Source organism: Brachypodium distachyon, chromosome 1, assembly GCF_000005505.3.
Source record: "Brachypodium distachyon strain Bd21 chromosome 1, Brachypodium_distachyon_v3.0, whole genome shotgun sequence".
NCBI lineage: Eukaryota > Viridiplantae > Streptophyta > Magnoliopsida > Poales > Poaceae > Brachypodium > Brachypodium distachyon.
Genome location: NC_016131.3, coordinates 13,997,476 through 14,022,348, shown reverse-complemented (window position 1 = coordinate 14,022,348; position 24,873 = coordinate 13,997,476). Strand labels below are relative to the sequence as shown.

Here is a 24,873-nt window from a genome sequence, read left to right as displayed (position 1 = left end):
GGTCATATTCAGGTCAGATGTCTCTCTGATCTCAAAACTTGAGTTTTAACAATTAGCCAACTACTCTCTCTGATCCTAAATTATTGACTCAAATTTGTCTATATATGGATGTATCTACTCTTAAAAAACATATAGATACATAGATACATGTAATATTTCGACCACAATTTAGGATCGAAGTGGGTAGCTATGAGCATTTATATTACTGGCTCCGTCCGGAATTATATTATTTTTTCTAGATCCTCAACTCAATTGGTGTGGCTTTATGGTATTTACCCGATAAAAATACCACGGTAATCTTTCCGTTTCTTTTTTGCTTGGTCGTGTTTGGAGTTAAATAAAGTTTTTTTATACCCCATACGTCGCTTGGTATAAAAAGGTTTTTTTATACGTCGCGTCCGGCGTACTGCGCATCCGGGAGCTGAGGCGACCAATCCAACGCAGCCAAGTCGCGCAGACGAAGCAAAAGCCGCACCGGCACCGGCGCGGCGAACCCGCGAAGCAACTACCCGCCTCCTTTCTTCCCCGCGATCCCCATTCCCGCCGGAGCACCGCGTCCCGAGAGCCTGAGGCGCACCGCACGCATTTCTTCCTCAACGCCTCGAGCTCGGATCCCGACGTGACCCCGGAAGTCAAACCCACACGCGCCTGCCTTACACATACCCCGAACCACGCGCTCGGAGATCGAGTCTCCTCTCCTCTCCTCCCCACCCACCGACGCGCGCGCTGGATCCCGCGGAGGATCAGGAGGCGGTCAAGCAGCCGTCGCCACCCCCGGCCGGCCGGGCGGTCCGCTACCGCACGCCCTCCTCGCCCGACCTCCTCCTCCTGCCCGCCGACAAGATGCGCCGCTACTCGCAGCTGCCCGGGGGCCGCCAGGACACCACGCTCGCCGACCGCCTGCACCGGTACCGCGGCGCGCTGCTCGTCGTCCTCGCCCCGATCGCGCTCGTCTCGCTCGTGCTCCTCCTCATGCCGCGCTCCCCCGCCGCGCACGGGCGCCTCGGGGGAGGATCCGCGGGCGGGGCCAGGAGCTACGCCGTCATCTTCGACGCCGGGAGCTCCGGCAGCCGCGTCCACGTCTTCTGCTTCGACGCCAACCTCGATCTCGTCCACATTGGCACCGAGATCGAGCTCTTCGTCCAGGTAAACAGCCGCTGATCCACCCATCCATCTGTCCATCGGATCTGGATCTGGTGTTTCTTTGGGCCTTAGCTCATCTGAATTACTCCCTTTCCCCCTTTCGCTCTCTCGCAGAAAAAGCCTGGACTCAGCGCGTACGCCAGTGACCCGCGTGAGGCTGCCGAATCGCTCGTCTCCCTCATCGATGCCGCCAAACAGGTGGTTCCAGCGGAATTGCGCGACCAGACGCCCGTCAGAGTTGGGGTGAGTGGTGCTACGGCGCTGGTAGATTCTGTAATCTCTGGTTTTATCATCATGTTCTCAGCTTCAGAATTCACGCACAGGCCACCGCGGGGCTGAGAGCTTTGGGAGCAGAGAAATCCGAACAGATCTTGGACGCAGTAAGTGTTCTTGCATCACTCATCATGGCTGTTAGTGTCTGCATTGTGGGTTATTGTATTATTTACCATGATTGGTTGATCATTTAATACTGGGTGCTAATGAACCCACAAATGTTCAGGTTAGGGATCTTCTTCGTGAAAAGAGTTCATTCAAGAACCAACCGGATTGGGTTACAGTTCTCGATGGGTATCAAGAAGGTGCATATGAATGGGTATGATGCTCGCCTGATTGATCCATATATGCTCTAAATATTACTACTTTGTCCCCTGATTCTTACAGATGCCTGTCAACTTTTTCATTATATAAGGCTCTAGATTAACAAAATTAGTATCAATGCATTTTTTATAAGACTAACTGCCAAAAGCAAAATCTTAAGAAGAATTCAAATTAATTATGCACACAAAGGTAGTGTAATGAGGCAAGAGGGCATGTTTTTATTTTAAACAATGGGCTCTCCTCCATTGAATTCTATCGAAGAAACCGCAACATGGCATGTCCTGATACAACATTAATACAACTTTGTAGTGCTTAGAAATAAGCTGTGATACTTTTGTTTATTTTTAGTGCAGGGACATGTGACATTCTATCACTCTTTTCTGTTCTTGTAGGTTACCATTAATTATCTGCTGGGAAAATTGGGAAAGACTTATGCAGACACTGTTGGAGTGGTTGATCTTGGCGGTGGATCTGTCCAAATGGCATATGCTATCCCAGAGAAGGATGCCGAAAAGGCTCCTAAACCAACAGATGGTGAAGAGTCATATGTGAAGAAGCTTTTTCTTAAAGGGACGACATATCATCTTTATGTCCACAGGTTAGTATCATAATTTTTGCTTTTCAGCATTGCTACTGTCTAGTCAAAATACTGTTCTGGTAATTCGTCCACTGATGTTTAATTTAAGGATAAAAACATGAAGTAACGATTTTCAGAAACTATTTAATGACGTGATGGCAATGCTGTCCTGCAAATCTCTCGTGTATGTCTAATTGAGTCGACAGGTCATATATCATCAGAAGTAGACTTAATGTCTGTGTGAATGCATGTCTAAGTGTTGTAGTTCTGTACAAAGCTATTATGTCACAGCAATGCTAAAAAAACATAAAACACATACGTGATCTAACAAACACTATCTGGAAGTCCACCATGAAAAGCATATTTAGGTGGTCTCAAGAAAAGCCTAATGTATTCTAATACCTTGTTTCATGGCAACTACATAGAATATGAATATCTTCCTGTCTATTCAATCAACATTTTTCTTATAAAAAATCAATCAACATTTAATCTGATATAGTCATGCATCCGCTGGTGCTCTTGTAGTTTTTTTTTGCTGGATCACTAATGGAGATGGCATCACATGATTATTCCTATCCAAAGTATGCATCGTTGAAGTCATGCATTTAACCGCAGACATTTTTTACAGTTATTTGCGCTATGGGTTGCTAGCTGCTAGAGCAGAGATCTTAAAAGCAGGCATTGCCAATGGTTACAGCGACTGCATATTAGGAGGACATCAGGGTATGGTTGCTTTCTTCTATAATACTCTTCTGCGGTCATGTTTTTTTTTATCTGCATCTTCCATGTCTAAACCAGTCCTCTGCCATTAAGTGAAGTTTGTTCCCAAAAAAAGGTCAGATTGCGCCGTTGTTTCTTTCCCAAAGGGCATTTTCTCATCGTGAAACAGGGTCAGGCTTAGCAGGATTTCCTCAAAAAAAAAATGTAGGTTACCATCGAGACAAACTATCTTTTTGATTTTGCTTGGTAATCTTTGCCACTTACCAACTTTCAGTTCAACGTACTTGCAGTACTCTGTGTAACTATGGTCAACAAAACTCATGGCAACTACAAAGTCCATGGGCTAATTATAACCCCAACTGCATATATGCTAATTTTCGCTTTGCATTTTCCATGGCATGTGTTTAACTTTCCCATGTCTGTTGTTTTATTTGTACTGGCCTTAGAAGGACTTGATACTAATTGCACTTATGATCTTAGGGCAATATAAGTACGGCGGCAACACATTTGAAGCATCGGCTGCACCTTCTGGTGCTAGCTATTCAAAATGCAGGGATGATGTAGTGAAAGCTCTCAAAGTGGATGAAGCGTGCACTCACATGAAATGTTCATTCGGTGGCATTTGGAATGGTGGTGGTGGTGATGGACAGAAGAATCTCTTCGTAGCGTCGTTTTTCTTTGACAGGGCAGCTGAGGTAAGGTTATGGAACAACTTGTTCTAGGGGTATGGTCCATCTGAAGATGGATTTCACTTGTTTGCTACCGTTTATCACAATACGCTTCTGAACATTCTGTGGTTTCTACTCAGGCCGGTTTTATAAACCCCAAGGCAGCTGTTGCTAAGGTTAAACCCTCAGACTTTGAGGAGGCTGCCAAACGTGCCTGTAAGTTAAACGTGAACGACGCCCAATCTAGCTACCCGGGCGTGCAGCAGGATAACGTTCCATTTATTTGTATGGATCTTGTTTACCAGTACTCGCTCCTTGTGGATGGATTCGGTAAGAGGATCAGTCCAAACTAATGACCAGAATATCATATATTTGCTTTGTTGATCTTCTCATCCCTTTTGCTTTCCCTCTCGCAGGTGTCGATCCTCAACAAGAGATGACATTGGTAAAGAAGGTCCCTTACAGCGACGCGTTTGTCGAAGCAGCATGGCCACTTGGAAGTGCCATCGAGGTCGCATCTTCATAATAGTCAGCAACAGTTTAGCAAGGGAACACTGCCACCGAAAAGTTCTGGAATTCTTATCCTGGTTTGCGGGGTGCTTTCCCTGAAGTCACCATTTTGTCACTCAGTCAGTTCATCTACCTTCCCCTCTAAATACAGTAGGAACCATACACAAGGATTACAGCATGGAATGTACTTGAGCCAGAGGCCATTGTAAGGCCGATTATTATTTTTTGTACCGATGAAAGTAGGATGAGAGCAGGCCATTCTTTCTGACTTCCACGTGGGATGAACCATATTATTTAGTTACGGTAAATGTATTGTTCGTTGCCATATTGAACTCTGTATTGTGTAACATTCTCTGCGCCTCATCTGTCTCTGAAGTTAGTGGGCTCATTGCTGTTCGATCGAAATTTCAGATCATTCATTTGGGTTTCTTTTCTTGAGGAAATTAGGATGAGCTGACTACTATGTATTTTTGCAGAGACAGAGATCCACTTTTTGTTTCCTTTTTCAATCTTGATTCTCCCTCTTGCCCAAGCTCCAGGTATCTATAATCCATAACAATATGTTAAATTGGAGCGGATGGTAACCGTACATCCACCGCCTCACCATCTCGCGGACTTTTTTCTTTCTCTTGAAGCGTTTTTTTCCTTTTCTTTCACCGCGAACCTCGCGTCGTGTCTCGCTCAGCACGCCACCGAGCCCCGCCACCGTTCCTCTTTCTCTCGCCAACGTGCCCCGCGAGAAACCAAGCCACCCTCCTCCTCCCGTCCCCGCCCGTCCCTGGCCCGTCGGCCGCTCACCGGTGGCGCGGGCGCTGCAGCAGGAGGCGGAGTTCGCGGTGGCTGGGAACCGACGGGCTGTGGCGAGCGCGGCGGAGGCATGACTCGGCGGCGGATTCCCTCCCTCTCCCCTCTTGCCCCCTCCCTCAACTTCCTCCTCTGCTGACCCCATCCTCAGGAAGCTTCACATCGTCTCCAACCCCAATCTTCTGCTCTTTTCTTGAAATTCGAAGGCAAAATCTATTCACAGGGTGGTAAATAACAATTTCCCTGATTCAATTTGGGAAAAAAATGGCCGGGACTAGCATAATCAAAGAGGAGATCGACCACCATGGTGGAGGTTGGGCTACTGCGCCTCCGATGTTGCCATCTACGAGCGTTCAGCCGCCCGTCGATCAGAAGATGCCCAATATTTTTGAGGGAAAGAAGATGCCCAATTCGTGAACACCAACGGCGGCGACGCGGCCATGGACGCCGTCAGGGCCGTGCTCCCGCGATGCAGCCACCTTGAGCGAGGCATCGAGGAGCGCCTCGTCTGTTGTTGGGCATCCTTGTTGCACGACCTGCTCCGACACGCAGACGCCTGCGCCTAGAATATACCTTAATCAAGCTGAATATGTGTAGCAGGAGAAGAGGGAAATAAAAATCTGCGTGCATGTCTGCTTGTAAGCTTGTTCAGTACACTGCTTGTCTTCAGTACACTACAATAATTCTACAACTCAATTATCATCTATCTTAATCAATTCTTTGATAGCGTTTGCAAGATTGCTTTTCTCTTGCGCTGGCCAAATTCATGGGTTCCCAGGTTAATTAACAATCAATTACAAGCTTAGAACTGGGGAAGCATCTGATGGCTGCTGAGGCCGGCGCCCAGCACGGCCGCTTGCAAGCCGCTCTCCGCCGCCGCCGCCGACTGCGGCGCGACGTCGTCGACGGCGAAGCACGACATCCCGTTCACGAGCCTCTTGGCCGCCGGGGCGCGTTGATCTTCCGCCTTGCGCTTCCCGGCGGTGACGGCCGGAGACGGGGAAGACGAGTAGTACTCGGCGTGCGGGCCGTCGCCGACGGAGAGGAGCTGGTTGAGGGAGGGGTGGACGGCGGGGTGATGCTCCTCCGGCGCGGCGGCGGTGGCGTCGAAGAGCTGCGCGAGCGCGTAGTCGTCGAAGAGCTCGGACATGGACGGGATCGCCGGGAGCCTCGGGGCCATGATGGTTCTGCAGGTCGTGTTGCCGGAGGGCGCATAGAGGAAGCTGCTGCAGGCGGCGTCGGCGTCGACGACGAAGCCGCCGCCGGCGCCGCCACCGGAGCCGGAGAAGGAGGAGAGGCCGTCGTCGTCGTTGTTGTTGTTGCCGCTGCTGTGAGTGTGATCCATGTGGTCGTAGTCGGCGAGCGGCGGCACCATGGGCGACGCCTGAAGGCCGGACTTCTTGTAGATCCGGCACAGCACCCAGTCATCCAGCTGCACAAGCCACACCATCCATGACTACATGTCAGTTTCGTACGCCTATAACGTGCCGCCATGGCCGTCCTTGTCGTCGAAAGCTACCGGACTTGACAAAAGAAAAACCAATATAATGTACTTCAATCAATAATCCTCAAAGGTGTATAGAAGAAAGCAAAACAAAATAGCATCTCGCCCTTGCCGCTGGCGTCGCGTTCTCTCGCAAGCTATCATGCATGGTGACGTAGGGCCTGACGTGATTCATGCTATCTAGCTAATTCTTGATTGGAGGGCATGCAATTAATTTAGTCATCAGAAATAAAACCTGATCGATCGATCTCACCGTTGCAACGGCCCCGGCCGGTGCAAGCGTGCAACCGCGCTAGAGCGAATCAGGATATATAGCATCCACGCGTGCGGCATGACACACAAACACACGCACGGGCATGGCTTCTAGCTAACGAACTAAAGGAACAAAACTAATGAAAATTCCTTGTTCAACGTACCCTCATGGAGACGTTGCGGAACTTGATGGGCTTGTAAGCGTTGCCGGCGCCGTTGGTGTTGGCGGAGGAGCTCAGGGGGTCGGCGCCGGAAAGGCGGTACTCGTGCATGATCCAGCTGGTCTTGCTGCCCTTGGGGGGGCGTCCTTTGTAGAAGACGAGCGCCTTCTTGACCCCGACGGGCTCCCCGCCCGTGGCCGGGTCGTGGATGGGCTTGTCAGTACCCGTGGCCTTCCAGTAGCCTGAGCCGGCCGCCCTGTTGGGCCGGATCCCGTTCGGGTACTTGCGGTCCCGCGGGCTGAAGAAGTACCACTCCTGCTCCCCGTACACCGCCTGGCCTGCAAAGCAAATTTAGCAAAACATAAGCTCAATTCTCCATCTTCTTCTTCCTCTTGATTGGTAAGTACTTTCATCTGTTGGTCCTAAATTCTTGTTGTGTTTTAGTTCAAACTTCAAGAAAAGTATGATTCTTGAATGATCACTTACAGGGGAGGTCCCAAGGGTCGAACTTGTAGATGTCGACGTCGGCGATGATGGGGACGGGGCACGGGGCGGATGCGGCGCGGTTGCGGAGGTAGTGGAGGATCAGCTCTTCGTCCGTCGGGTGGAACCGGAACCCCGGCGGGAGCGCCGCAGCCGTAGTCGACATGATCAACAACAACGAGCTAGAAGAAGAAGCAACTCACTCACTGCATACACGTACTGGAAGCACTTCAGCTCGATCAGAGGCTCTCAGTGTTCAGCTAGCTAGCGCTCTATTTCGGAGAAGGCCGGGGGTGTGCAGCTGGATTTATATGATCCGGGGGGGAGAGATGTTGTCAGTTAGCGGCGATCGAGCGCGTGTGGGTGGCAAGGACCTGTGGTTTGGGGGGTTGGTCCAGGGGCAAAAGCGGGAAAGGGAGATTAGTTGGGGTTCGTTCGTTTCGTTTCGTTATCCCCCGCGTACGTACGTCCGGCGTGTGTGTGCTCATTAGCTGTGCAAACCGTATCTAGCTAAGCTAGCTAGCAGCAACCTCCTACCCTAGGCCCACACACACTGTTCATCAATCTCGTGTGATGCGATCATATCCTCTTCCACTTAAATGACTTTGTAGTAGTACAGAGCATGCATATATGCGAAAATCTTCGACAATATCCCCAGCTAGCTTCATTAACGGAACCAACATGCACATATAGCTGTGCAAGTGTGTCCTCTCCTTATTTCCTAAATTAAATCTTACCGTGCTAATTAGTAATCTATTCTAAATTCTTGTCGTTGTTTTATTATAAATTGAAACTAAAACCACGGTAAGAATCGAAGGGAGTATTAGCATGCATGCATATATCAATACTTAGGAACTTCTTCGTATGAATTGGTTTTTTTTACCAGAACCATGTAAAATAAAAAAAGGGAATATGACTTTATCGATCTTGTCGTAGTTATATCAACGAATTAAAGGTCTTTTTTCGCCCCAATTTTCGTAGTATACGTCACATCGAGATCTACCGGAAGCTAGGAATACTAGTGCTGCGCTGTACTACTGCACGTACAGTGTATATACTGGACATCGATAGCTTAGCTAGCTAGTAGCTAAGTTGATCAACTCACTGGGCTCTCATGGGCCATGCCTCGACTCGTCCTTATCGATCGAAAGCCTAGACTCTCAAATCTGAAGGGGACATGCATGTATATACTTCCGCACTGTCAATGAATTGTGTAACGTGTCATTAATAATCCTGACGGCACTGCTGGATGCCTTCCAAGTCAGTACTCTGTCGACTTAAGGTATTAATCGGTAGAATAAAACCTTGACCAGGTGTGTGGTCAATATGGTTATCATAGCCTCATAGCTGTGTATGAAGTTAGGTCCGTAGCACTTATATTCGGTAACCAGCCACCGGCCGGCCGGATATACTCCTATATAGGAGAGTACCATCGTCGAACTGTTTGCACGTAGGAAATTTTGGCTACTTAACCGTCGTGATTAAAGCGTGGTGATCAAAGCTACTCCACCAGTTGATAAGTCCAAGTCCAAGTGTCCAACGCATGCTATCGTGTATGTATGAAAACTGACAGGTGATAATTAAGAGTAGTACGCGGACAAGCTTTTTTTTTTACGACAACAGGTTTGAATGGACATAAATTTTCGTCTCCAAAATAAAGTACAATACAAAGAGAAATCCTCGGTTGCATGCATGCCTGATGGAGTGCAGTATGTGCATGTCGATCTATACTCATGCACGACAACCGAGTACTACTACCTCCGTCAATGTCTCAACTTTAGTTAAAACTAAATTTTTTGAATGCATCTATACACTAAATCATGTGTAGATACATTTAATTTATGAGAAACTTGAGACATGTTTTGTTGGACGGAGAAAGTATTACTTTTGACGTCAGGCAGAATCTTAGTTACACTTCCTTGCTCTTACTCCATGTATGCAACAGACCGTCTATCTATCTAGACGTGTCTGGAATATCCCTGGCCCCTAGAAACCATTTTTTTTTGTCATCGACCGAAGCCGGCCTCTAGAGGTTTCCTTTCTTGATAAGTAATCTCTAGATTTTTGTTAGAACGTACGTAATTTTCTGACTTTTGTTTTGTTCATGGAGTTTCTCTTTGTCTCGTTGCCAGCCACGTACGTTCGGCGAGTGTTAAGTGATACAAAAGCGAGGCGTGTACGTGAAGGCTTTGTTGCCGGCCTTTAATTAAGCTTCGGCCAACAAATTGCTATGTTGTGTGCGTCCGTAAAAAAGTGGCTATCAGTGTCGGTCAAAAAAAGCTATCAGTGGCGTGTTGCCCACACGTCAGTGACTTCTGGCCACTGATAGTCATGCTATCAGTGTCGGGTGCAAAACACGTCACTGATGGGTTACCTATCAGTGTCGGTCAAGACACACCCGCTACTAACGTCTTTGTACCAACAATGGCGGTCAATGCATATCCGACACTAATGGGCATTTAGGAAGTAAAAAAAATTACATATTATTTCTATATATACAGTCGCTGCAACTATTTATTCCATATGCAGTTCTCACATCAAATTTAACACATGAGAATCATTATTCCATATGCAGTTCTCAGATCAAATTTAACACATGAGAATCATTACAGCGATACACACGAATTGACACAAAAATTACATACAACATCTAGCTTTGTTGGATCTCAAATCAAAAACAAAATCTAAACTAAATTTGATGTACATACAGTCCACGTAAGATCTCCCTTGCCTTCTCCAAGCCAAGAACCTACACAGTTCAAGAAGATTGAAATAATCATAAACATAGAAATCACAAAAGATTGAAAATCACAAGCATCAAGAGATTTAAGTAATAGCAGGAGAGAGGGAAGGACAGGGGGGCTAGCTTGGAAGAACTCGAGCTCCATCTTGTCCAACTTCAACGGAAACGGCAGTATCCTTCCTTCGTCGCCGTCGGCCAAGGGCGCGGCCCACGGATCCGGTGGCAGCAAGGTCGGATCCAGCAGTTTCGGCAGGAGAGAGAGAGAGAGAGAGAGAGAGAGAGAGAAAGAGAAAGAGAGAGAGAGACCTCGGGGAGGTTCCGGCACGCTGACGGCGGGCGGGGATGGCAGCCCGCGGGGCCAAGGGTGGCGGTTGCCGGTGGTGGCGGATCAGGGGGGGGGGGACCGAGGACGGCGGTAGATCCGCGGGCGGCGCGCGGGGCCGAAGGCTGGCGGAGTTGGATCCGGGACCGAGGGCGGCGCGCGGGGCAGATCCGGCTGTTGCCGGCATCGACGAGGCAAGGAGGAGAAGAGGCGGGAGGAAGGAGTACTCGGGAGGAGCAGGAGCAGGAGAGAGAGACGGGGGAGAGATGGTTGCTCGGGATGGAATAAAGGCAAGAGACGAGAGAGATGGGGGGAGATGCGGTCGGGGCGTGAGATGGAGGCAGAGAAATATCAACGGTCATGCTGGATACATGTCATCGATCCACGGGTGTGATGCTCCACCAATCGAATCGAAGCACGCAGATTCTATGCTTTTTTTTAGACTTTTTAGTGGCGGGTCTAATTGCAAAACCGCCACTGATGGTTTTAAAATTTTATTTTCCTGCCTTTACAACATGTAATTAACAATGAAAGTTGTAAAATCCTTTGGCAACATTGGTTGGCATTGCAAGAAGCACCTCTGTGCAAAAAAGGAGTACATTATTATAAACTATGACACGGAAATTACTAGAACTTTGGACATCAATTTTTTGGGTGAACAAAGAACTAAATAAGAATTTAATAAAATAATATCTCAGGACTATCAGTGGCGGCTATTTCAACCAACCTGCCACTGATAGCTTACCCAAATTTTCAAAATCTAAGTATCTCATAGCAAATAGCTATCAGTGGCGTGCCCCAAGGAAAACACACCACTGATAGCAAATTTGATTTTCATTGTTAAATTCCTAATATATTCTCTGTTCACCCAAAAAAATAATGGATTGTACTTTTGAATGTCTTTAGGCATGTTTCTGTCCCAACCACAAAATTAATCCCAAATTCAAAAAATTAGCATATAATTGTATGACTTTTGGGGGCATTTTAGAGTATTTTAAATTTATAAAATTCATTTTACATCAGAAATAGCTCAAATTTGGAATGGAAACTCAGTTTGTCCACCTTAACATACAGAAAGAAAAAATAAATAATAATAAGAAACTTAAGTATAAAATATGTCCAAATTGGGATCTCAGGTTAAAAGGTTTACTGGAGATTGACTCATAAGAGTCAAAATTGGATGAATTATGTGCTTCATTTCATATTTTCACACCAAATTTTTTGTGTAGTTATATTACTGTAATACTTGTTTCCATGCTAAGTTTCAGAATGTTTTGATCAAAATTGAAATTTATAAATTAAATTTAATAAAAGTAACCCTCAAAATCATACAAATACGTGACATTTTTTTTGGAATTTTGGATTCAGTTTTTGGTTGTGATAGAAACATGCCTAAACACGCTCAAAAGTACAATCCATTAATATTTTGGGTGAACAAAGAATTAAATAAGAATTTAATAACACAATCCCTCGGATCTTTCAGTGGCGGGTATAACCGCTAAACCTGCCACTGATAGGTTACCAATTTTTTCCAAAATCCTAAGTCTTGCAGGTCAACTATCAGTGGCGTGTCCCCATAAAAATCCACCACTGATGATCGCACTATCAGTGGCGTGTTCCATCTGTGGCGTGTCAGTGGCGGTTTCTGTTTTGACCGCCACTAATGGATGTCCCGAGGGACCAAGCATGGCCCAAAGTCGGTCCATCAGTGGTGTGTGCTTTGTATCCACCACTAATAGGGGGCTATCAGTGTCGTGTCTAGTCTGCCCGACACTGATGGGGTCGCATATGGCTCATTTTGTACTAGCGTCATGATAAAGTGAGTACGTACCACGGGTTCTTCGATCCAGCTTTAGCTTCATCGATAAATCCTGCTTTCTGGGCTCTGTCAACAGCTAATTCATAACATAAATAGCTTTAGCCTTTAATTAGTACAAGCGGTCGGATCATAAGAATTCCCTTGATATTTTTTACGCAAATTTCCATCCATTCAACCTTATTGGTGTAGTGTTATTTATTTATTTTTCTTGCGGTGCGTCAAATGTAGACCTTATTTCTGCAGTTTCTAATAATCCCATGAAATTAAATATCGAGCTAGAGTGTGTACGCACATCGATTGGCACATGACATCCAAAATCCTGTGAGATATTTTTTGTGCTGCTCATGTTTTAGAAATCGGGCAGATTTTTTTTTTGAGAGATCAAGGGGGGGGGGGGGAATCCCCACCTGAATATATTCCCAAAAGGAAGCCCGAGGGGCAATACACCTTGCCGGAGCAAGACAACATAAGAAAACAAAAAACCCAGTACATGATTACAACACAACGCCAAAAAAAAAACCACAAGAGGAGCAAAGCTATGCGGCCTATGTGATGCTCTAATTAATGAATAGAGTGACACGAGCAATAGGAGGACTGTCACAGACAGCAGAGTGAGGGGGCATAACCAGAAAGCTCAGACCAAAGCACGGAAACTATGCCGGGAAAACCGAAGCATCACCATCAAGAAGTCGCACCGTTGCCATCCATGGGGAAATAGACGACGAGGGCTCGCCGAACATGCATAAATGTCACACAAACCCTCCACCGGAGGGTGGCTTTTCCGAGTGAAGGAGAAGAGCGACAGGATGGTAGCATGCTCTCAAAGTGTGCCACGAATGAGAGATATCTCCCCAACATGGGGGTGGTTTACCCAGTGGAGCAGTGTAGAAGAAGGACACATACGACGACATAGGATGACAACAAAGGCAACCAAGCAAAACGGAAAGTGGATGGACCTCAAATCGACCATTAGCCGTGCACAAACCCTCTATCCCGGCCACCTCCGGTAGGAGGATGCCGTCTCCATGGCTGCCATCTGCAAACCATAGATCCTGGAGCAAAGCATCCCAGGGTGTATAGAGACTTCCGAATCCGAGCCACGACACCAACCGTTAGGCGGTGACGCCACCACAGCTGCCATCCGCAAACAGTGATTACCGAAGGTCATGGCAAACCACGACTGACAGAGGGAGGGACCGGACAAAATAGGAATGCACAATTCCCAAATCAGCATGTAGCACGGCAAAAGGTCGTAGGATCTGAGGGGGATGGGTGGCGGATGAACGAGGATGATGGATGGCTGGAGGTGGAAGTGGGTGGGCGGCAGCGGAGCTCCTCCCTTGTCTGACCGAGGACCGGGCCACCGGATCTAGCAAGTGGCCGCCACGATTTGGCCGGGAGATAGGATGAGCTGGGCGGGGGCAGGACCGTTGGAGAGCTTGGGGAGTATAGGAGCAGCCCGGGGGACATGGTTGACGGCGTAAGGGCGGGGGTAGGCAATACCAGCAAGAGGAGCACAGCGATTGTGACGTGGGGAGGCCGCTGGACGACGGCAGCACGGGTTTGGGGCTGCGCCCAACGATGTCGAGGTGGAGGAGCAGGAAACCGACGACGGCGACGCGGTGAAGTGGAGGCGTTGCTGAGGGGAGGTGGGAGCCAGCTTGATGGGGGAGGCGCACGGGTCGGGGACGCCGGATCCGGCAAGAAAGCAGCCGGATCTGACCCGGATGCGCCGCCACGACGCTGGGGAGAGCCATATCCGGTGGTCGATGGCTGGCTCGGCGAGGGGAGGTGGTGGTGAGCGGAGGAGGGTGCTGGCTTGATGGTGGAGGCGCACGAGTGGAGCAGAGCCGGATCCGGAGGAAGGACTTGCGGATCCAGCCGAGGGCAACGCTCCGACGACGCACGGGAGGTGGAAGCGCATGGGAGTCGCAGAGCCTCGCCGCCACCTTCATGGGCAACGGCCTGGCTTACCGGCAGCAGCCTCCAGCGGCGGCGAGGGAGGAGGGAGGGAGGGGGGGTTCGCGGCTGGCGGCGGGGGTCGCCCGAGGTGGGTGACGCGAGAGCTAGGGTTTTCGCCACATTTCCCTTTCCTTCGTGGATGGGATTAGGGGAAGAAAATCGAGCTACCCTGTCAGTTAGGGCAGATCAACGATGGAGGCCTCGCATATACTCCAAACAGATGCATCTTGTCAGTTAGGGCTCTAGCTATGCAACCGCAAGTATCTAGCTAGCAGCCGCCTCTTTCGCATGGCTCTGCCTTGATTGTCGCTCGAAAAAAAAGGATAGAGTCCGAACTCTGAATGGGACATCTTTTCTTTCTGTCAGAGAAATAATTCCCGTTCCTTGTTATTACTGCCGGATGCCATCTAATTTATCTATGTAATTGGATCATACGAGTATTAATACGCAATGAAATCTTGACCAGGCAGGTGGTCAATACGCATGCTATATACTGTGTACTCTATAGCTGTCTGAAGTTAGGTTCATAGCCACTTAATTCGATCGGTGGCCACAGCCACACCCTGATATACGTACTATCATCAAGCTGCATAATATAATATGCGTGCATGTAAACTTAGTCTAATGCATGGATCAATCAATCAAAGCTAACAAGAGAAGACACACCAAAGTCAAGCAGACACGCATACGTGTAAGTACTGTTCCCTCCGTCTTGTATTAAGTGAGTCAAATTTATCTAAATATAAATACATCTATATAGTAAAATACATTTAAATACCTATAGTAATAGAAATTAACTTGATATGGAAGGGAACTTGACATGGAAGGGAGGGAGCAGTTGATAACACCAACCAAAACATGTTAGACAACTGACAGGTGACGTACACAGGAGTGCAACGCAAACAGTATAGCTAGATTCGCCTTACTTGACACCACCACACGAACCACTGCAGTGATATATCTGAGCCCTGAATGGCAGGATCGACAGTACTATAAATCTCCGTTCCAAAACTACTCATTGGGGAATCGGATCGATATCTCTGCGTACTTGCTTATGTGGCCGGTTGAGCGGCCAGCAGCTATAGCATTCAGGACTTGCAATTGGCGGCCAAACCAAATTGGACCAAAGCGATAGAGCATGGAACTGAAGAATAACAACAACGACATGCAGATATCGAACATCGATCGATCCTAGTTGTGTCGATGATGATCCATTAATTGGGTGCGTGCGTCAGCTGGTCCGCATGAGGGCGCGCACGTACGGTGCACCTGTCGCCATCGCCGCACGTGTCGACCGAGATGGACGTCCGCCCGCCGCCGCCGGCTTGCCAGCCGGCCGGCCACCTGTACGTACAGATCGAGTGCCGTGGTCGCAATCGAGGAAAAGAGGTTATTGCATTTGACGACGACGGAACAGAGGAACTCCTCCTGAGCACTCCACACTTGCCAGAATTGACATCGATCTCCATATCCATCGGTCGCCCGGCCGGTGGATGATATCCAACTCGACCATGACGAACCTACGTTAGCTAGCTGCTAGTTCATGATCGACATCTCATGGTCAGCTCAAATGATCGATGACCGGCCGGAACTATGCATGTATTTATTTATTTATTTCATTTCGTTTTTTGACTTTTGGAGGCAATAATCAGTAGTCTAATGTATATTATGTGTATATGCAGATCGCACAGAATAATTAAAGTAACATCACTGAAAAAAGAAACAAAATAATGTGTATTGATGTATACTTTCGGATGTGGGTGATGCATGGGAAGAGGATAACAAAAATAACTGCAACTTTGCAGCCTATTTTGTAGAAGCCCATGCTGCAGCTAGCATGTAGGTGTACGTATATAGTATGTGTATGCCGCCACACAAATAATTGGCCGAATAAATTAATGTAATGGATAACACAGTTGCTGGCTGGTGAGAAGAAATTAAAGGTAATCCCTCCGATCCATATTAATTGTTTTAAATTTGTTTAAATATAGATTATATTTATCTATGTCTAAAAAGCGGCTAGATACATGTAATATTTCGACAACTAATATGGATATGAGAAAGTACTATAGCAGTGCATTTGGATGTCTATATTCAGGGTCAGAATCATGAATTGGTATTCGCCTCACCCGAATTCGTCCGTTTGGGTGGTCTCAGTATTGGCCATCGGAAACCTTCCCGAATTCCAAGCTCCCCGCCCGAGGCCTTCCGCTCCGTATTCGGCTGAATTGCTATCCTCCCTAACGTACTGGTTCGTTCGCCCCTTTGAAAAGAAAAGCAGGCGATGCTGCGGAGGGAAGAGAAGCTGCACACCTCGGGCGCTCACCGGCAGACCTCGGATGTTCACGGCGCTGCCTATTTCCGACACCGCGCTCCTCTCGTGCTCACCGGAATTTCTCGCGCGCAGCCCTTCCTTCCTCCTCCTCCCGGTAATCTCCCGCTGGGTCCTCAACCGCCGCGGGCTTCTCGCTGGCGTCACAGCTCCTCTTCCTCCTCAACTACAAGCTCTCCCAGTCAGCCTTCTCCTTCTCCGCCACACTCCCCTTCTCCCTCTCTTCCTCCTCGTCTCCAAGATTTGACACCAAAACCAGATCCCCTCAACCATGGCATTGGCATGGACACAGCTCGCCAATTGCACGGCGCTGCTGCTGGCCACCAATAGAACCGCACGGCCACAGGCAGACCTCAACCTTGTACAGACCATCCATCTCCTTGTCTTCATCTCCAGATCGATGCTGCGCGAGATTCTGTGCGTGAGAGTGAGGGCAGGGGCTGTAGAGGTATGGGAAGCGGACACAGCACCCTGCTGGGACGCGGAGGCGCAGAAGAGCGCCGGTGAAGGGGAGGCGCCGAAGGACAGGCGGTGGCAGCCTGTGAGTCCAGATCGTGAGCTGGACGTTTGGAAGAAGAGATGGGGATAAGGCTGACGTGAGAAAATGTGCAATTCCATGCTTTGGCCATCCAAACAAAAAGTTAGAATTGGTTGCTTCCTCAGATTTCAACTGCCCAATACATATACATCCAAACAGAAAACATTGAATTGCAGTCCATTTCAATTCCATGGCTGATTTGGTATTCCAGCCCAATTTGGTATTCCAGCCCAATTCAATTCTTTGGGCTGAATGCATACATCCAAACGAAGCCTAGGGTATATAATTGTGGATGACCCAGACGCACGCACACATGTAGAGTTCAATTGCACGAAGAAAGCCGTTTGAATGTGACGACCATGCATGTATACGCTACGTCATCCCTGCATCTGAACCATAAACCCTGACTACGTAGCACCGATCTGCTAGCCTAAGCTTATTTTCTTGAGCTGAAAGGGAAAATGTGGCAGAAGAAATCAATTGATTCAGGGACAACAAAACAAGTTGTCATCCCTAGCTAGCATGTGTAGGAATATGTATACAGGATAAGCATCAATGATCAGTGCCGCCACTAGCTAGATCGAACTGGTGGGTAGACAAATAGTACCAGAATTGTTGTCTTGCTTGACCATTCCGTTTGACTAGCAAGTCATCAAACTTTACATGCAGCTAGCTATCCACCACTTATATAGGATCACTAGGTGTACTACTTTTGGTTAATGAAGTGATAGTGCACTAGTGATCGTTGATTTGGCAGTTGGGTCAAAGGCACCAACGTTAACGACGACGTTGGAGCCAATGGGGCGAGGTAGCTTGGAGAAAGAGGCGCCACAGGTAGATCAAGACGAACATACATACGACAGCAAGGCCATGGCCTGCGATTGGATGGATTTTGTCTGGAGTTTGTTGGTAAAAACTGAAAAGAAATTTAATTCAGCAAGTGCAACATGGCCCGCACGTTTGAAATTGCACGAGTTCTTCTCTAATTTAATTGCCGCACGAATTAAACTAGCTATTCCCATACCGTGGTAAATTTATAAAAGCCTCGAAATTAGGGATGTAAGGTATTGTTAGTTCTAAAATCGGCTTAAAATTTGACTAGAAGAATAAAAAACTGAAATAGGAGTGAGTGTCTTAAGTAGGAGCATGCTTGCACGTCCACTGAAAATAGACGGAGGAAGTCCTTAGAATGTTGTATTTTAGCGAAAGGGCCGCTGATATTTAGTTTCGGGTGTGGTTATATCGATCAAGAGTCAGATTTTTAAGCAAAAAGTTTGAATCTCAGTCAATGCATCGGAGCGGTTGAATTAAGATATGTATTGCATTTTCATTCACTTCTCACCCGCGTGCTGCAGTTGGATAAAGATAGGACGGCCAAATGCGTCAGCTCATCTCTAACTAAAAACCAGCCAGTTGCTGTATAGCAAAACCGTTTAGCTTTTAGACGTACGTACGCAGGTCGTGTGCAAGAAGTCTCGGCGTGATTATCCGAAAGGCGTGCGCTATTTCCCACAGCTCCAAGCAAAGTACGGCAAAACCTACCCACCTCCACCTTGTAAAATCTGCAATTAAAGCTTACAATTTACAGTTTGCGCATATGCCAATCACCATGAAAAGAAGACAAGATTCGTCGTAACCATGCACGACTTGACTAGTAGAGGTAGGCGCTAGCTAATGACCTACTGCCGCAAAAGGGCAGCTAGGATACCGGTTCCAAATTAGAGGATGAGCACAAACCAACTGGCCAGTAAAACGTTAGGACAAAGAAACAGCTTATGTGCACGTGTGGAAGCTAGTGTCAAGCTAAATGTACGTACTGACACGCAGACATGCGAAGCTTCCGATCGAAAAAAGTTTGTTAGGAAAAGCAAGCCATTGATTAAAGCAGTAGTATATACTACTTATTTTTCGTTTGCGCTGGGTACGTATATATATATTTACAATTTTATATATAAAGAGCCAGACGATCGAGTGATGGGAGCTAGGATACGACGATAGTAGCTAGCTCGTGATAACAACATTGCACTTATCCTTTCAAAATCGTTTCTCCAGTCACTAAAATTCCTCAACAAATTAAAGGTGAAAAAACAACAACTGAATGGACCAAGAAATCAAGAATAGGTCACGAGTGTGCGTGTGTCGATCGCTCCGTGTGTCCAAGTCTTGGCGTTGGACGATGCAGAGGGAGCTGCGCGTAGCTATCTTTCGAAAAGCAGCAAGCAGCTAGGAAGCTCAGTTAGTTAAGCATATGCAGTGATGGAGCAGCTAGTGTGGTGCAACTTGGCTGGTAAGAAAACGATGGGACTGGAGCTGCTGGTTCGACGTAACTGTGGAGTGTAAGATGTGGTTGGTTCTGGTAATTCTCAACGTGGTGTAAATCCCATTGGTCAACCTAAGCTAGCTAGCTGGCCGTATCTCACGGGCAAGAAAAAAGAATATATATATATATAGAGAGAGAAACAAGGAAAATATTTTGTTTCAAAGTGCCAGGTGTCTAATGTGGCGTACTAGCTACATACGTACTCTTGGGTGGGGGGGGGGGGGGACTAAAATGACAGTTCAGCTGGCGGGTAATTGCTTTCTTTGTAAAGGAAGTCGATCGGTAGTAACTTAACAAGTTAACAGTGCTGCGAGCTGAAGTGCACCATCCAAGTGTGAGATGCTGGTTGCATGCAAGATCAGATACGGTACGGTGCATGCATGTGGGGAGAGATGATATAGAACCATGCGCAGAATATACCGTGACAATGAACAGAGTTCGACTGCAAATTTACCACTCGTTCCAACGCGTGGATCAGGTGGCATGGTAATAAGTGGTAACTGTCGTGAATAAGGTCTTTTTTTTCTTTAAATAAATGGCTGTGGTGAAGAACGCTGCGTCTAAGTTTTTTTTTTTGTTGAGAATCGCGTGTAAGTGGTCTCTGTGTCTTTCTTCACAGTACAAAACTTGTCATGTTTTTTTTGTCACGTAACTGCACCTTTTTTTGACCGGTCACGTAACTGCACCTTCGCTGATGATAAGTTGGGCCCGAAGTCGGTATAATTAGATGACAGGCCCGATGAAGATATCTTTCGGCCCATTGTGACACATTGCTTGGTGGGCTTAATGAATAGTTGTCTTGTTCGTGATGCTATCCGGCGACAGTAGTCTATGGGCCTCTTAGTAGGCCAGCATGACAGGCCGGAAATGGATATCTGTGGACACGCAGCTTGTTGGGCGATGGTCATGATTCTACAGTATGGGCCTTCTTAATAGCTCATTGCACCCGATTTAACAGTCTGCGGGCGGTGTGGGCTTAAATCAGTTTTTTTTGTTGCGGAACGTGTCGTCCAATGAAGTCCTGGGCTCCGGGAATTTCCTTTCGGAGGAAATCATCGGGATTGTGTTCTCTCAGTGATTTTCTCTAATTAATCACAGCCCCCTAAAAAAAAGTGTCGTTTCATTCACATAGCGTGGAGAGCACAAGATAAATAGGCTCTCACGATCTCGATCCCCAGAAAATCAAGAGTGCACGAAATGTTCAGTCAGCAATTAGCGGTCACAAGAGACAGCATTACCAGGTATGTCGTCGTGCCTCGTGCCGATGGGACAACGAATTACCGGGCGGCACTTTCCAACAACTAAAACCAGAACGACGGCAGGTGGTTCCACAGGGGTTGCGGAAACAACGATGTTTGACGCCAAATTAGTCGTCGCGTCGCGCGTTCAGCAACGCCTGCAGCGGCCGGGTAGCCGGCGTACGTGTCCCGGCCAGTCAGGACCCGCCTCCGTTACATGTACGTTCTATTTTTGATAAATTTGAGACAAGAATTATGCAACGCAGGGAGTAGTATTTTATAGCCCGCGTTCAACTCCATCCACCTGCCCGTCCAATATCCAATCGACCAGCTGCATTCCGTCACATACCTAGTCCTACTAAAAGCCTTTCTAGCTAAGCTAATTCGGTCACTGGTGCAAGCAGCCAGCTAGAGATCATCCATCATCCAGAAGACTTGCGAGTCCTATAAAACCCGCCCGGTGCGCCGGCCGAGCAGCAGCAGCAGCAGCAGCTAATTATTCCCCACACCTCGATCGATCCGAAGAGCTTCATCAGCTAATAATTCTTTCCAGAACTTGAATCCATCCGTCCATCATGTACGGGCACCCTGGAGGCAGCGGCGGCTACCCACCGGCGATGCCGCCGCCGCCGCCGCAGCAGTACGAGCCGACGTTCAAGATCTTCTGCCGCGCCGACGAGTCCTACTGCCTCACCCTCCGCCACGACGCCGTCGTGCTCGCCCCGGCCAACCCCCGCGACGACTACCAGCACTGGTACAAGGACACGAGGCACGGTGGCCGGATCAAGGACGCGGAGGGCCTGCCGGCCTTCGCTCTCGTCAACCGCGCCACGGGGCTCGCCGTCAAGCACTCGCTCGGCCAGTCCCACCCGGTGAAGCTCGTCCCCTACAACCCGGAGTATCCCGACGAGTCGGTGCTGTGGACGGAGAGCCACGACGTCGGCAAGGGCTTCCGCTGCATCCGCATGGTCAACAACATCCACCTCAACTTCGACGCCTTCCACGGCGACAAGGACCACGGCGGCGTCCACGACGGCACCACCGTGGTGCTCTGGAAGTGGTGCCAGGGGGACAACCAGTCATGGAAGATCCTGCCATGGGCCGAGCCCGAGCCAGCCTACGGCGGCGCTGGGTACGGCTACGGCGGGTACCCGTCCGGCGGGCCACAAGAGCCCTACCCACTGGCGCCGTACGGCGGCGGGTACCGCCCCGGCCCGCCAGGCGGTGGCGCAGAGGCGTACCCGCCGCCGGCGCACGGTGGTTACCGCCCCCCGCCTGGCGGCGCGGAGCCGTACCCGGCGCACGGCGGTTACCGGCCTCCGGCGATGGGAGACGGCAGTGGCGCCGAGGTGTACGTTCCGCCGCCGGGCCCGGGGTATGGTGATAACAACCAGCTGCCGCACGCGCTGGCGTCGGAGTCGACGATGCGCGTGTTCTGCAGGGCCGGGGAGGACTACAGCCTCACGGTCAGGAGCGGCACGGTCTGCCTGGCGCCGACCAACCCCAGAGACCATTTCCAGCACTGGGTCAAGGACATGAGGCACAGCACGCGCGTCAAGGACCAGGAAGGCTACCCGGCCTTCGCACTCGTCAACAAGGTCACCGGGGAAGCCATCAAGCACTCCCTCGGCCAGAGCCACCCCGTAAGCCAACAACCTTCTCGACTTCTCGAACATAACACTATTGAGTTTCATCCACTGAACCAGTCCAGACACTTATATTTTAACATTTTCCCTCATGTGTGGCTCGTTCATGCCTAGGATCGAATTCAAGACCTCTTGGGTCAGATAACATATCCAGATAACATATCAAGTTTCAAGCACCGAACTAGTTCTCAAAAGCTCAAACAGATGGGAAAAAAATAGGACAGTCTAGTTGTACTCCAGCAAGGCATAGCACTGAACTAATTCGAGAACAACCGGTCAAATACTCAAATTCATTTAGTGGTTGCAACGTACTTATCTACGTTTCGATTTTCCTGATTGACATCACAAGCCGTCGACTTTTTGAGGTTTTGCTTTTAGTTTGCACCTGCTCCAATCTGGAGTTGTACGCGACGTGGCTAAGCTAGGTTTGGCATACAATGCATGCGTGCATTTGCAGGTGAAGCTGGTGCCGTATAACCCGGAGTACATGGACGAGTCGGTGATGTGGACGGAGAGCAAGGACGTGGGCAAAGGCTTCCGCTGCATCCGAATGGTGAACAACATCCATCTCAACTTTGATGCCTTCAATGGCGACAAGGACCACGGCGGCGTCCATGACGGCACCACCGTGGTCCTCTGGGAGTGGTGCAAGGGCGACAACCAGCGCTGGAAGATCATCCCCTGGTGTAAGTCATCTACTATGTTAATTAGCTACGACCTACCAATGTGTGTTCTTCAGAGTTCAGAACATTATACATGGTTTGTTTTCATTGTCAAACTCAAGTCTGTCTCCGATGATCATTTATGCTTGCTTGCGTTTGTTTGTTGCAGAAATGCAGAGAGCGCGCGCGATGATCGCTGTCAGACTCGGTTGGAATAAAAGAGGTCTGCTAGTTTGGTCGATCATTCCCTTGTGGACTTGTTATGTGAGAGACATCGAGTTTTTTGTGTATATCCTTTTTGTGCTGTTTGTCCAACTGTCAGTGCGATGCATTATACTCCGTATATCCTTCTGTTTTTCTTGTGGGTGTCGTTGTTACCGGGGCTCAAAAGTTGTCGGTTCTGATGGCAGCTGATGCCAACTGGTATGACTAGCTGAAGAAATTGACCTGCAGGCACTGGATTTAACATATCGTATTGGTCTAATCCTTAACGCCGAAGGATCAAGTGAGGAGGTGTTAGCGACGGGGCGTCGCTGTTTCTAAAATAAATTAAAACGACTAAAAATTTGCCGGCACTCGTTGACGATAAAACCGGAGCAGCATTGCTACCAACGTCGTCTCTGAAATCCTGTCCAGTTATCCCCGCAAACTTATTTTTTGTTGGTATATATATTCTGAACTTTGCAGGATCCCAATTTGGGCCGAAACTGACGGCGATTAATTCCCTGGACCGAATAGCCCAGCAACGGCCCATCCAGTGCCTGTTCTTTGAAACAAGTTTTTGCAAATTATTTGGTACTCCAGTCTCCAGTAGTAAGAATTTTGCGAGAGTGATGGCTCATCGGCAGCAAACAAATGTAGACTCCAACACCGTTTTGGGAACCTTCCCATTGCCGCAAGGTGGACATGTACTTTCTGCAAGCAGACCAAAACCTACCTGATCAGTGATCTCCAACGCAAGCATCCAGGCAAAACCTGACATGCTTCTTTCTGCGAGCAGAACGATCAGGCCTCATCAGAGCGAGCACGGAGTTCATTTCGCTCGTCAAAAGTCAACAAGGTCGGTAGGTTCACCAAATCAAGTCTTGACACCCTACCCTAATTAAGTACTCCACTAGTAAGTACCCAACCACACCAAGACAACAAGCTTCAAATCGTTGTTGTACTTTTCCCAAACGTTCAGAGAGCGTGCGTGCGTGCAGTCTCCACAGATGGCACGACCAGCGAATTAAGCGAGGTCGTGTTCCAATCGACATCTCGTTCATTTGTTTTCTCTTTGTTTTATGGCCCAAAGATGACAAATTCTTCACCTGCTCGCTTGATGATGACAAATTCATCTGCACTGCATTGCTGCACCAACGAATTAAACGCCAGAAGAAGAAGGGCTCCAAAGATGTTTTCCAGAAGCTCCTACACATTTTGGTTCATGGAAGTCGACAATTGATCCATCGTATTGCTTCTGATCTGGAGAGTACGGAGTAACATGTTCAGAAAAGGACTCCAGAAGGTGAGCTTTCAGAGTTCAGAGTTTCAGTTGAGGAGGTGCAGGCGCAAGTGTCAACATGATCAAAGCGATCATATCTCCACAGGGTGGCATCTGAACTTGGAATCCTACCTTGTGTTTTTGTGGGGAATCGTGCAGCGTCGAATACACGCTTCGAAGCCCGGCCGCTCGTTCGTGGCTAAAAGATGCTTCCCTTTTCTTGCTGTTAATTTTTGTTCTGTTCTGAGACTGAAACTGGATACTCAGCATGCTGCGTCCCTTCGTTTCTTAGCTAGCTACTCCAGCCCACGGTATTTTTGCATACTGTCTGTGATCGATTACTTCTTGTGCTACAGCCCACACAGTATACGCCTATAATCTTTTTTGAT

General features: G+C 48.4%; 3 protein-coding genes across 3 annotated transcripts; 2 read left to right on the top strand and 1 right to left on the bottom strand.

Moving 5' to 3' along the window:
* Window positions 1-424: 424 nt before the first annotated feature.
* LOC100825383 (probable apyrase 2) lies at window positions 425-4,627 on the top strand. The gene is made up of 9 exons (XM_003562389.4): window positions 425-1,146; window positions 1,258-1,386; window positions 1,467-1,523; window positions 1,643-1,735; window positions 2,133-2,338; window positions 2,946-3,040; window positions 3,518-3,732; window positions 3,846-4,035; window positions 4,122-4,627. The coding sequence occupies exons 1-9, from the start codon at window positions 844-846 to the stop codon at window positions 4,229-4,231; spliced, it is 1,398 nt and encodes a 465-aa protein (XP_003562437.1). The 5' UTR covers window positions 425-843; the 3' UTR covers window positions 4,232-4,627.
* Window positions 4,628-5,625: 998 nt separating this feature from the next.
* On the bottom strand, window positions 5,626-7,709 carry LOC100826391 (NAC domain-containing protein 18). Its single transcript, XM_003559734.4, has 3 exons — window positions 7,423-7,709; window positions 6,940-7,274; window positions 5,626-6,451 (listed from the first exon to the last, which is right to left on the bottom strand). Exons 1-3 carry the CDS (start codon window positions 7,583-7,585, stop codon window positions 5,822-5,824), a joined length of 1,128 nt encoding a protein of 375 aa, XP_003559782.1. The 5' UTR covers window positions 7,586-7,709; the 3' UTR covers window positions 5,626-5,821.
* Window positions 7,710-21,029: 13,320 nt separating this feature from the next.
* On the top strand, window positions 21,030-23,469 carry LOC104583422 (ricin B-like lectin R40G2). The gene is made up of 3 exons (XM_010235501.3): window positions 21,030-22,336; window positions 22,797-23,025; window positions 23,171-23,469. Coding segments are annotated over exons 1-3 (1,299 nt in total). The 5' UTR covers window positions 21,030-21,268; the 3' UTR covers window positions 23,173-23,469.
* The last annotated feature ends 1,404 nt before the right edge of the window (window positions 23,470-24,873 follow it).

Coding starts and splice junctions, on each gene's coding strand:
- LOC100825383 (XM_003562389.4), top strand. CDS start 844: ATGCGCCGCTACTCGCAGCTGCCCGGGGGCCGCCAGGACACCACGCTC. Junction 1,524..1,642: donor CCGAACAGATCTTGGACGCA/GTAAGTGTTCTT, acceptor ACAAATGTTCAG/GTTAGGGATCTTCTTCGTGA. Junction 1,736..2,132: donor AAGAAGGTGCATATGAATGG/GTATGATGCTCG, acceptor CTGTTCTTGTAG/GTTACCATTAATTATCTGCT.
- LOC100826391 (XM_003559734.4), bottom strand. CDS start 7,585: ATGTCGACTACGGCTGCGGCGCTCCCGCCGGGGTTCCGGTTCCACCCG. Junction 7,275..7,422: donor CGACCCTTGGGACCTCCCCT/GTAAGTGATCAT, acceptor TTTGCTTTGCAG/GCCAGGCGGTGTACGGGGAG. Junction 6,452..6,939: donor TCCGCAACGTCTCCATGAGG/GTACGTTGAACA, acceptor TGGCTTGTGCAG/CTGGATGACTGGGTGCTGTG.
- LOC104583422 (XM_010235501.3), top strand. CDS start 21,269: ATGTACGGGCACCCTGGAGGCAGCGGCGGCTACCCACCGGCGATGCCG. Junction 22,337..22,796: donor CCCTCGGCCAGAGCCACCCC/GTAAGCCAACAA, acceptor GTGCATTTGCAG/GTGAAGCTGGTGCCGTATAA.